The following is a 12,959-nucleotide window of genomic DNA, read 5'->3' as shown; positions in this document are numbered from 1 at the left end:
GGTTGACTGATTCTGGCAAATGTCTCATTGTATTCCACTTAAGAAGTTGCCCACTTCTAAGGAACTGGCTTCCATTTTCGCTCAGGAGATCTTTTGCTTACATGGTTTTACATGGTCTACCCAAGGTGGTTGTCCCGGACAGGGGTAGTCAGTTTGTGTCCTGCTTCTGGGGAGCCTTTTGTGCACAGTTGGGAAATTCAGCTTGCTTTCTCCTCTGCGTATCACTCGCAGTCTAAGGGGGCCACAGAATGAGCCAATCAGTCATTGTTGCAATTCCTACGTTGCTATATTTCTGACCATCATAACAACTAGTCAGAACTCTTACCGTGGGCAGAGTTTGCTCATTCTGAATTGAATTCTGCTTCCCAATTGTCCCCGTTTATAGTGAACTATAGTTTCCAACCTTCCATATTGCCTTACTCTTTTGTTCGGCAGATTATTCCTGCATTAGAGGAGCATCTCTGTGGTCTTTGTTCCACTTGGACACAAGTCCAGGAGGCTTTGTGACATGCTAATGAATGAATGAATGAATGAATGAAATACTTATATAGCGCACAATGCGAACTGAATCGCCTCTAGGCGCTGTGGCGAGCTTTGATCATCTGCTAAAAGAGGAAGGTCTTGAGTTTTTTCCTAAAAGCCAGGTGATTTTCTTCCAGGCGGATGTTGTTTGGTAGAGCATTCCATAGCCGAGGCCCTTGGACAGTGAATCTCCGATCCCCCTTGGATTTATACCGGGCTTTGGGCACGAGGAGGAGGTTTTTGTTGGCTGATCGAAGACTGCGGTTTGGTGTGTAATGATTTATTTTCTCCATTAGGTATTGCGGAGCTTCTCTATGCACGCATTTGTGGGTGAGGCAAAGGGTCTTGAACGTGATCCGATTTTTTACGGTTAGCCAATGTAAGCTCCTCAGTGAAGGAGAAATGGATTCCCAGGGTTTTTTTCCTGTTATCAGCCTTGCCGCCGTGTTTTGGATCAGTTGTAATCGCGCAAGTTGATATTGTGGTAATCCTATGTAAAGCGAGTTTGCGTAGTCCAGTCGTGAATTAATGATTGTTCCAACTACCACTGCTTTGTCATTCTTTGGGATAAAAGGGATGAGTCTGCGATAGGTACAAACTCCATGCTGAACGCAAATGCCTGCCTGGTCCTTCCTACCAGGTTGGGGACAGGGTCTGGCTGTTATCTCAAATCCTCTGACTTCATGTTCTCTCTCTGAAGTTCGCACCTCAGTTTAATGGGCCCTTTCTGTATTCTTCACAGGATTAACCCAGTGGCTTACACATTAGACCATCCTTCTAATATGCAGATCTAAAATGTATTTCACGTCTCCTTATTAAAACCTTTGGTCTGCAACCGTCTCTGTGCCACGTCCTCACCCCATTCAGGTTGAGAACCATGAGGAGTATGAAGTACAGTCCATTGTTGACAAACAGTACCTGGTGCATTGAAAAGGGTACAGTCCGGAGGAACACCCTTGGGTCCCATCCTCAGACGTACAGTGACTCACCTGTTGATGATCCTGCTCGTCGGTCCTGCCTACAGATGATCTCTGCCTTCGCCTTGGTCACATCTCTAGAGACGCTCTGCTGTGTTCCTGTTAATGACTTATTTGGCTGACATTCCTTCTGGCTCCAGATCCTGTTTGCTGTTCTACTACGCTGTTCTCTGGCTCCATGATGTTTTGGCTTGTCTGACTATCCCTTCTGGTTCCTGAACTCTGGCTATGTTTTGACATTTACTCTGTTTACCTTTTTTTTATTATTATTAAACAAGTGTGATTTAACTGTACTTCTGTCTCAGTCTGATTCATGGTTTCTGGCAGGCTGCTGCACACAGAAAGTTTTTTTATCTTAATGCATAGAATGCATTAAGATAAAAAAAAAAAAAACTTCTGCCTTTAGAACCACTTTAAACATAAGACAAATCATTTTGAAAAAACACTATTCATGGGGTCACCTGGAGCTGACAAAGACTTGATGGCACTTAATAATTATAATAGTAATCATCATCATAATTAACACTCTACCAGTCTTAGCCTTTGTACACACGGTCGGAGATTTCCACAACCAAATCCGTCGGATTTTGTCCATTGGATCTTGTCCGATACTGTTGCATACACACGGTCGGACTAAGTTGTCGAAAAATCCGATCATTCAGAACGTGATGACGTAATTTCGTTACGATGGGACTACGTTCAGGCTAGTAGCCAATAGCTTTGATGTAGGAATTTGATCTGAGCATGCGTGGCACTTAGTCCGATCAAAATTCTCTACACATGATCGGAGTATGTCTGATCGGCCCAGTTGGTCGGGAAATATTTCCAACATGTTGGAAAATTGGGTCAGACGGCTATTCCGACGGAATCAGTCCGATGCATACCACACACAGTCGGATTATCCAACAACACGGTCCGATAGGACACATTCCGACGGATTCTCCGACCGTGTGTACAAGGGCTTAGGGGGAGTCATTGGAGGAACAGAACAGACCAGTTTTCCCTTTGCCCAGAAAGGTTTCAAATGCTGAAAAATGTTGTGGGTTCCAGGCTGAAGTTTTGGGTGTAAACCATTCACCTTGTTCTGGGTTGCCTACATGATGTGCATGATTGAGTATTTTAATCCATAACTATACAAAACTAAAATCAGTTCATTTTTTTAATCCAAGTTTTCTATTCACTTTTGATAATACTTCACATTTCATGTTGTATTTCTCCTTGGGAAATCTTGTTAGATTAATACATACTACTTCATTCTATTTCTGACACTAATTAGTCCATCAGCGGCAGCTGTAACAGCTGTGGTCCACTGGGAAGACCTGGTCGCAGTGACTGTAAAAGTTTCTAAATCTAGATTGTGAGTGAGATGACAGCTTTATAAAACCTATAAAAGCCCAACTGAATTCAGGAGGAAAGCAATGCGACAAATGTCGCACTAATATCCACAGGGCCTCTGTGAATTACGCTTTTACATTTATAGTATTCAGATTGAGTAGAACATTTTGTGAACTGTTGATTTTGCAAGGCATTAATCCAAGTCATGAGCTTGTCTCTGAAAAATGTCTCTGTGACCAATTTTGTTCTGATGGGGCTTGTTGAGATTGAATCATTTGGATATGTATGTGCTGTTTTGGCTCTCGCAATATTTTCATTCACATTGTTTATGACTTCTATGATTGTCTATGTAACCTGGACAGAGAAAAGCTTGCATGAGCCTATGTACATCTTAATATGTGTCTTGGTTATGAATGTGATGTTTGGGAACGCATCATATTTTCCCAAGCTGGCCATTGACTTGTTGTCCGGATGCTCAATCATCTCATACACAGGATGTCTCTGTCAGTCTTTCTGTCTCCAGCTTTATTCATGGGTTGAAATGTACACTTTTACGGTAATGGCCTATGATCGATATCTGGCTGTAGGCCACCCTCTGAGATACCACACTCTGATGACCAACGGTACAACTAAGAAAATATCACTTGCCATATATGTTTTCAATGCGGTGATAATAATTGTGAGCGTGTTGCTGACATTAAGGCTAACTTTTTGTGGGGTAAATATCAACAATGTCTTTTGCGAGATTGTGTCTATACAACCGCTTGCTTGTAACGATATAACAATTAACGTCCTCTATGGAACTACTTTGGCCCTGTTTAATTTCATTAGCTGCTTGCTTGTAATAATGTACTGTTACATAAGAACGGTCATCATTTGTCTGAAACTTTCTGCAGAATCCTCTCAGAAAGCTATACATACATTGATGACCCACATATTGGCCTTCTCCATTTACATTGTCACCGTCTTGTTCATTGTTTTCAGGTACAGTCTAAGCACAGGTTCTGTATTAACAAAAGTAGATATTATCATACCTTTGATCGGTACCGGCATAGCTACTTCTGTAAATCCTCTGATTTATGGGATCAGGACCAAAGCTCTCAGGGAAAAAATTGTGTGCAACCTGCATAAAATGTTTGGCAAACTAAAATAATTTTTTTTAGCATCAATCTTACCATTGAGATGTTATTTTTCTAACCTTTTGGAGATGCTATAGGAAACAGGGGGCTGTAGTCCAGCCTGTTGGGGTATGCCTGTTAGTTCTCTTAGCATGGGTTGTACTGTCTCAGTCACGCTCCAGCAGGGTGAGAAGTGCCATTCTGTGTTATGAGCGTTTTGTTTAGATTCCTGATTTTTTTTCTGTGAAGAATGAACCAAGAAGAGATAATGATTTTGTCGCTTCTGGTTTCAGAGCTGTCATTCCCTGGCTGTTACACTCAGGGAAGTTTATAACCAAGCACGGCCTTTGGAGGGCAGGGGAGACATTAGGAATCCAATAGGCCTCTGATGTCTCCATTGTAAGGTGCGCCCCTCCTTGATTAGCTCGAGCTGGACTTTAGTGGTCACTGGAAAGCCCTCTCAATCGATTGGGTAGTCAGACAACCATAGGCGTTGATGGTTTATCATGAGTACAAAAATCTTTATTTCCTGTTACCACTTTTATGTGCTTCATACATTGCATAGAGACAGACGGAAGGCCTTTTGTCAGCCAATCAGGATTATACAAGACATTCAAGACATAATGGCCTTTTGACCAATCATATACATCCACATTTATGTTCGTCATACATTAAGTGGAAATTTTTAGGGGAATTTTTGGTAAAAGGTCCCTTAGACATGTATATATAAAAAAATATGTTTTATGACCTTAAACTGTCTATAATAATTTGAACATAAAACCACAATATTTAATTTCGCCTTACAATGTTCTATGTCTGTAAAATTCCAAATGTTAGCTGCGACCACAAATGCATCCTGTTTTCCAAGCAATTTTGCACTTCAAAAGTATCTTGCAAAAGCTTTGCAGGTGAAGCAATTTTTTATGTATATATCTTTGCAAGCAGTTTCTAGTATAATAAAAGGAGCATAGACTTAACCCCTAACTCTCCCTACCCTTACATCCATAAAGAGTACCGGTCACCTGTCCAAAGGTATCAATAAAGCTAAATGAAAAAAATTAAAAAAAAGTTTAAAGCTAAAATAAATGAATATAAATAAATAAAAATCTAAATGCACCCCCCCTATCCTGGTGGTGCATATGTGCAAATGGGTCAGGGCACGCTTCCGTAAACGAAACACTGTTCCTCAAGTGCTATAAATGTGGATCAAAAATAGTATGGGACAACCAATGAGATTAAACTCATCCAGTGCAGCTGACCGATTACATACGGGAAATGTAGCATGGAAAACAACAAACCAGTGGACTTTGACAAAGCGCATGTGCGCAAAACACGTAGTCGCAGCAGAAGATGAGCTTGCGTTCCTCGCTGGTTGACGGGTATCCACCTTCCTTCATTCACTGCAGAGTGATGTCATCCAGGCTCGCTGATTCCTCGGCTCGGCTCCACGGCCACAGAGACCCACCTTGGATCAGGCTTCCATCCCTCATAGCATGGACGTTGGTCCTCCTCCATGTTCTATGGGCTGGTCTTCTGGATGGCATTAACCCCCCTCAACGCCCATAGCAACCAGTGTGGTATGTTTAGCTTATTTATCCTTTTTATCCCTTTTATTTATCACCTCTTCAAATTGAGGAAATAAACATCTTATTTATGGTATGATTGACTTTCAATGGTTTTTTTGCTTTGATTATTCAGACTATTGAGCGCTGTCCACTGGTGTTTTTCACGTAAACAGTTATTGCACCACACACGTGAGTGTGTATCACTGTGAACATCAAATTGAGAGCAATAGTTCTAGGAAAAATAATTAATGATTAACTTTAATTTTGTGACCTGTAAAGATGTTTAAAGCATCACCTGTGGACTTTTTTGTGTACCGTAACTTGGTGCCATCTCACCGGTATGCACAATGTTAAACCTTGACATGTTTGGTATCTATTCACATGATGCAACATCATCTTTTTATTGTAACAAAATATTGGGTACTATTTTGTGTTTTTCTGTACACTAAAATTCGTTTAGGTGTATTTTTTCCTAAAAATATGTATTTAATAAACTATTATGTGACATCAAATACTGCCACAGCCACCTTTTTTATTCTCCAGGGCCTCTGCTTTCAGAACATATATAATGTTTGGAGGTTTTTAAAGTTCATTTCTAGCAAACAAATGCTGATTTAACATGTGTGTGAAAAATTAAAAAAAATAAAAATTGCCCCAGACAGAGGTGTAACTGACAGAATGATCATGCAGTATATAGAACATACTATACATATACAGTGTGTTGTATGCTACAAAATGATTCTAAGATTCCAATGACAAAGTGCAGAAGTCATGTGCTCTGTGTGCTGGTAACATCCTTCTGTCAACTTATGCCGCGTACACACGGTCGGAATTTCGGCCAGCAAAAAACCGATGAGAGCATTTTGTCAGAAAATGCGGCTGTGTGTATGCTCCATCGGAATTTTGCTGGCCGAATTTCCACCAGCAAAAGATTGAGAGCAGGTTCCCAATTTTTCCGACAGACAAAGATTCTATCGGAAATCTACTACGAGATGGAAGCTATTGGCTACTAGCTATTGAACTTCCTTTTTATAGTCCCGTCGTACGTGTTGTACGGCACCGCGTTCTTGACGGTTGGAATTTGGTGTGACCGTGTGTATGCAAGAGAGCTTGAGCGAAGTTCTGTCGGGAAAACCATCAGAGCTTTTTCCGACTTAAATTCCAATCGCGTGTACGCGGCATTACACGTTGCTTGTTCTCCCATCACATTGCGGTTGCTTTTACTTCTCACTGGAACATAAACAAGATCATTTTCATCGACCTCAGTCATGCCCTGTACACACAGTCAGACATTTTTTCTGACGGATTTTGACCCAAACTTGTCTTGCATACACACGGTCGCACAAAGTTGTCGGAAAATCTGATCGTTCAGAACGAGGTGATGTAAACCACATACGACTGGACTATAAAGGGGGCAGTAGCCAATAGCTACAAACTATGGTGCCAATCACTGAAAATTGATCACATCTGATCAGGCCTTCAGTACATCAGGTGTATCTCATTTCTTGAGACACTAACAAGTCCGGAAAGTACAAATACCCCCCAAATGACCCCTTTTTAGAAAGTAGACATTCCAAGGTATTAAGTAAGTAGCATGGTGAGTTTTTTTAAGTTGTAATTTTTTCCCACATTTCTTTGCAAAATGAAGAATTTTTTTTTATTATTTTGTTTTACAAAATGATCATATTATCAGGTTATTTATCACACACAGCATATGCATACAACAAATTACACCCCAAAATACATTCTGCTACTCTTCCTGAGTATGGCAATACCACTTTTACACAGCCTGGCCACATACAGAGCACCAACATTGAAGTGGCACTTTCAGACGTTCTACGAGCAAAAATGACGCATCTCATTTCTCAACCACCTATTACACTTTAGAAGGCCCTGGAGTACCAGAACAATGGAATTGCCCATAAAAGGATCCAATTTTGGAAAGCAGACACCCCAACGTAAAATCTGTGAGGCCTAATGAGTCTTTTGAATGGTTCATTTTTTTCCAGAAGTTTTTGGAAAATGTGGAAAAAAATGAAAACGCATTTTTTTTACACAAAGTTGTCAATTTATAAGATATTTCTAACACATAGCATGTATATAGCAAAAATGACACCCCAAAACATATTCTGCTACTCCTCCCGAGTACGGTGATACCACATATGTAGGACTTTTACACAGCCTGGCCACATACAGAGGCCGAACATTGAAGTAGTACCTTCAGGCGTTCTAGGAGCATAAATGACACATCTCATTTCATTCCTACCCATCACACTTTGGAAGGTCCTGGAGCACCACACAAAATGACCCCATTTTGGAAATCAAACACCCCAACGTATATTCTATGAGGCATGGGCTGCAAATAGGTACTCAGGTACGCTGATGGGCTGCAGATAGGTACTCGGGTACTCTGATGGGCTGGTGACAGGTACTCGAGTACTCTGATGGCCTGGTGACAAGTACTCGGGTTACTATGAGGGCCTGGTGACAGGTACTCGGGTACTCTGATGGCCTGGTGACAGGTACTCGGGTACTCCGATGGCCTGGTGACAGGTACTCGGGTACTCTGATGGCCTGGTGACAGGTTCTCTGATGGGCTGGTGACAGGTACTTGAGTACTCCGATGGCCTGGTGACAAGTACTTGAGTACTCTGATGGCCTGGTGACAGGTACTTGGGTACTCTGTTGGCCTGGTGACAGGTACTCGGGTACTCTGATGGCCTGGTGACAGGTTCTCTGATGGCCTGGTGACTGGTATTTGGGTACTCTGAAGGGCGGTGATGGATACTCAGGTACTCATATGGACTGTGACAGGTATTCAGGTACTCAGATGAACTGGGACAGGTACTCGGGTACTCAGATGGGCTGGGACAGGTACGCGGGTACTCAGATGGACTGAGACAGGTACTCGGGTACTCAGATGGACTGGGGCAGGTACTCGGGTACTCTGATGGCCTGGTGACAGGTTCTCTGATGGCCTGGTGACTGGTATTTTGGTACTCTGAAGGACGGTGATAGATACTCAGGTACCCATATGGACTGTGACAGGTATTCAGGTACTCAAATGAACTGGGACAGGTACTCGGGTACTCAGATGAACTGGGACAGGTACTCGGGTACTCAGATGGACTGGGACAGGTACTCGAGTACTCAGATGGACTGAGACAGGTACTCGGGTACTCAGATGGCCTGGTGACAGGTCCTCTGATGGCCTGGTGACTGGTATTTGGGTACTCTGAAGGGCGGTGATAGATACTCAGGTACTCAGATGAACTGTGACAGGTATTCAGGTACTCAAATGAACTGGGACAGGTACTCGGGTACTCAGATGAACGGGGACAGGTACTCGGGTACTCAGATGGACTGGGACAGGTACTCAGGTACTCAGATGGACTGGGACAGGTACTTGGGTACTCTGATGAGCTGTGACAGGTACTCGGGTACTCAGATGGACTGGGGCAGGTACTTGGGTACTCTGATGGGCTGTGACAGGTACTCGGGTACTCAGATGGACCGTGACAGGTACTCGGGTACTCTGATGGGCTGTGACAGGTACTCGGGTACTCGGATGGGATGTGACAGGTACTCGGGTACTCTGATGGGCTGTGACAGGTACCCGGGTACTTTGATGGGCTGTGACAGGTACTCGGGTACTCGGATGGACTGTGACAGGTACTCGGATGGACTGTAACAGGTACTCAGGTACTCTGATGGGCTGTGACAGGTACTCGGGTACTCTGATGGGCTGTGACAGGTACTCGGGTAATTTGATGGGCTGTGACAGGAACTCGGGTACTCAGATGGACTATGACAGGTACTCGGGTACTCAGATGGACTATGACAGGTACTCGGGTACTCAGATGGGCTGTGACAGGTTCCTTGGGTACTCTGATGGACTGTGAGTGACAGGTACTATGATGGGTGGTGACAGGTCCTCTTTATTGGGGGGGGCAAACAGTGTGATTGGTGTGTACAGTAAGCGGTAACGAGATGCAATCTCCTCCTCACACACGATCGGTGTGTGAGGAGGAGAACCCGGTAACATCTCGTTACAGCGGTTTGCTTACATTTAGTGATCGGCTGTGAAAGGATCACAGCCGTTTCACGTGGGTAAACAGCCGGCCAATGGCTATTTACCAGCATTGGTGATGAGCAGTGTTCCCGGGAACACGCGCCACGATCTGCAGCGCAGCGCGCTCGTGATCGCATGCATGCGCCGTGCACAGTGGGGGTGTAACCATCTGTGATCGGCCGTGACTTCATCACGACCGATCACGTGGTAAACAGCTATGACCAATGGCTGTTCACCCCCCTTGGTGGCGAGCGGTGTCTCCGTGACACGCCGCCACCGAAGGAACAGGGATGCACGCGCACAATCACGCGCATTCCCTGTTTAAATGGGAGGACGTCGTATGACGCCCTCCCACCACAAGAGCCGCGCCGCCTGGCCGTCATTTGATGGCCGGCGGTCAGCAACTAGTTAATGATGCTCTGCTAGACAGGGGCGGGCTGGGCCGGGGGGCAGGGTGGAAATTTCCCCCCAGGCCGGCGCCTACATTATGTTTAAAACGGCCGCTGGCTGATTGTTCATTTCTTTTTTTTTTTTTTTTACGCTGTGACGGGCGCAGCGGCTGTCACTCACAGCCGAGCAGAGTGAAGCCGCCTCCCCCTCCTCCATGCACAGCACTGTGTAGACAAGGAGGGGGAGGCGGCTTCACTCTGCTCGGCTGTGAGTGACAGCCGCTGCCGGGACTGATCAGAACGGCGCGACGTGAGTCACGCGACCACAGAGAGGGGATTATTGCGCCGGGTCCCGGATCACTGAGCCGACAGATGTCACTCCACTCTGGTGCTGCTCGCACCTCCCCCCTGCAATGCCACTGCCTTTGGCTCGAGGTACATTATGGGTCCTTAGGTCCTTCTTTACTGTGGGGGGTCCTGCACTGTAGAAGGGGTCCTGCACTGTAGAGGGGGTCTGCACTGTAGGGGGGTCCTGCACTGTAGAGGGGGTCTGCACTGTAGGGGGGGTCCTGCACTGTAGAGGGGGTCTGCACTGTAGGGGGGTCCTGCACTGTAGGGGGGGTCCTGCACTGTAGAGGGGGTCTGCACTGTAGGGGGGGTGCTGCACTGTAGAGGGGGTCTGCACTGTAGGGGGGGTCCTGCACTGTAGGGGGGGTCCTGCACTGTAGGGGGGGTCCTGCACTTTAGAGGGGGTCTGCACTGTAGAGGGGGTCCTGCACTGTAGAGGGGGTCTGCACTGTAGGGTGGGTCCTGCACTGTAGAGGGGGTCTGCACTGTAGGGGGGTCCTGAACTGTAGAAGGGGTCCTGCACGGTAGGGGGGTCCTGCACGGTAGGGGGGTCCTGCACTGTAGGGGGGTCTGCACTGTAGGAGGGGTCCTGCACTGTAGGGGGGTCTGCACTGTAGGAGGGGTCATGCACTGTAGGGGGATCTGCACTGTAGGGGGATGGGTCTATACTGTAGGGGAAGATTCGGCACTGTAGGGGGGTCTGTACTGTAGGTGAGGATTCTGTACTGTAGGGGAGTCTCTACTGTAGGGGAGTCTGTACTGTAGGGGGGGTCTGCGCTGCAGGGTGGAAGGGTCTGTACTGTAGGAGGGTGTGCACTGTAGGGGAGGATTCTGTACTGTAGGAGGGTCTGTACTGTAGGGTGGGGGGTCTGCGCTGTAGGGTGGAGGGGTCTGTACTGTAGGGGGGGGTCTGCGCTGTAGGGTGGAGGGGTCTGTACTGTAGGAGGGTCTGCACTGTAGGGGAGGATTCTGTACTGTAGGGGGGTCTACACTGTAGATGGGGGTCTGTATGGTAGGGAGGGGGGTCTGCACTGTAGGGGGTCTGTGTAACATGCAGGGGGTCCAGAGCTGTGAAGGGCTGTGTAATGTAAAGGGGTCCAGAGGTACTAGGGCTGTGTAATGTAAAGGGGTCCAGAGGTTCAGGGTGCTGTGTAATGTGAAGGGGTCCAGAGGTACAAGGGCTGTGTAATGTAAAGGGGTCAGGAGGTTCAGGGTGCTGTGTAATGTAAAGGGGTCCAGAGGTGCAGGCTGCTGTGTAATGTAAAGGGGTCCTTAGGTGCAAGGTCCTGTGTAATGTAAAGGGGTCCAGAGGTGCAGGGTGCTGTGTAATGTAAAGGGGTCCTTAGGTGCAAGGTCCTGTGTAATGTAAAGGGGTCCAGAGGTGCAGGCTTCTGTGTAATGTAAAGAGGTCCTTAGGTGCAAGGTCCTGTGTAATGTAAAGGGGTCCAGAGGTGCAGGGTGCTGTGTAATGTAAAGAGGTCCTTAGGCGCAAGGTCCTGTGTAATGTAAAGGGGTCCAGAGGTGCAGGGTGCTGTGTAATGTAAAGAGGTCCTTAGGCGCAAGGTCCTGTGTAATGTAAAGGGGTCCAGAGGTGCAGGGTGCTGTGTAATGTAAAGGGGTCCAGAGGTGCAGGGTGCTGTGTAATTTAAAGGGGTCCAGAGGTGCAGTTGTGGAGAGGGGGTACACAGTAGTGACAAAAAGATATTGAAGGATGCAGAGGTATGCAGGGGACACAGTGGGTGTTTTTACATTTTATGGTGGGGGGGGGGGGGCAAGATATAGGATCCGCCCCGGGTGCCAAATGTTCTAGGTAGTGGTATGCCCCTGGTGTGAGCACAGCAGACTACAACTCCTACCTCCCCGGAGTCTCAGAGGCAGGCCAGGTGTGTGGCACGTCAGGGTAGGGGACGCCCGGCGTCAAGAACGTCACGTCGCACGTGACCTGCTGTGCTTATGGGGAGCAGTGGCTAGCTGCAGTCTGCAAAGAAGATGAGACCTGCTTCAGGATCATCACCCCCCTCCCCCCCACCGAAGAGTGACAAGGACCTGGCTCAGTGTCTCCAGTCCTCACTGAATCAACGCTCCCCAGCCTGAAGTAAGGCATCTGTGATAACCTTCACAAAATGGAATAGAATGAGAAAATCCGCTTCAGTTGTAAATTTAATTAATAATGCATAGTCATCAAGACAATTTAAAATTTTGGCAGTGGCAGCGTGTGTTTTTTTTTCTAGCACCTCCCTCCTCACCAGCGGACTTAACACCCTCCCCCCCACCAGCGGACTTAACACCCTTCCCCCCACCAGCGGACTTGACACCCTCCCCCCCACCAGCGGACTTGACACCCTCCCCCCCACCAGCGGATTTGACACCCTCCCCCCCACCAGCGGACTTGACACCCTCCCCCCCACCAGCGGACTTGACACTCTCCCCCCCACCAGCAGACTTGACACCCTCCCCCCCACCAGCAGACTTGACACCCTCCCCCACACCAGCGGACTTGACATCCTCCCCCCCACCAGCAGACTTATCTAACACCCTCCCCCCCAACCAGCGGACTTATCTAACACCCCCCCAACCAGCGGGCTTATCTAACACCCTCCCCCCCAACCAGCGGACTTATCTAACACCCTCCC

At 46.8% G+C, this 12,959-nt stretch overlaps 1 protein-coding gene across 1 annotated transcript; it reads left to right on the top strand.

Moving 5' to 3' along the window:
• Positions 1–2,933: 2,933 nt before the first annotated feature.
• LOC143927231 (olfactory receptor 5AP2-like) lies at positions 2,934–4,746 on the top strand. Its single transcript, XM_077451226.1, has one exon. The coding sequence runs from the start codon at positions 3,040–3,042 to the stop codon at positions 3,985–3,987; it is 948 nt and encodes a 315-aa protein (XP_077307352.1). The 5' UTR covers positions 2,934–3,039; the 3' UTR covers positions 3,988–4,746.
• The last annotated feature ends 8,213 nt before the right edge of the window (positions 4,747–12,959 follow it).

Source organism: Lithobates pipiens, unplaced genomic scaffold, assembly GCF_037356315.1.
Source record: "Lithobates pipiens isolate NorthernLeopardFrog02 unplaced genomic scaffold, aLitPip1_a1.2 Scaffold_23, whole genome shotgun sequence".
In the NCBI taxonomy this organism is placed as follows: Eukaryota; Metazoa; Chordata; class Amphibia; order Anura; family Ranidae; genus Lithobates; species Lithobates pipiens.
Note: the sequence above shows the minus strand (reverse complement) of the source record. Positions and strands in the feature narration are given on the sequence as shown.

Excerpts from the sequence above, each read along its gene's own strand:
- LOC143927231 (XM_077451226.1), top strand. The coding sequence starts at position 3,040 with ATGAGCTTGTCTCTGAAAAATGTCTCTGTGACCAATTTTGTTCTGATG.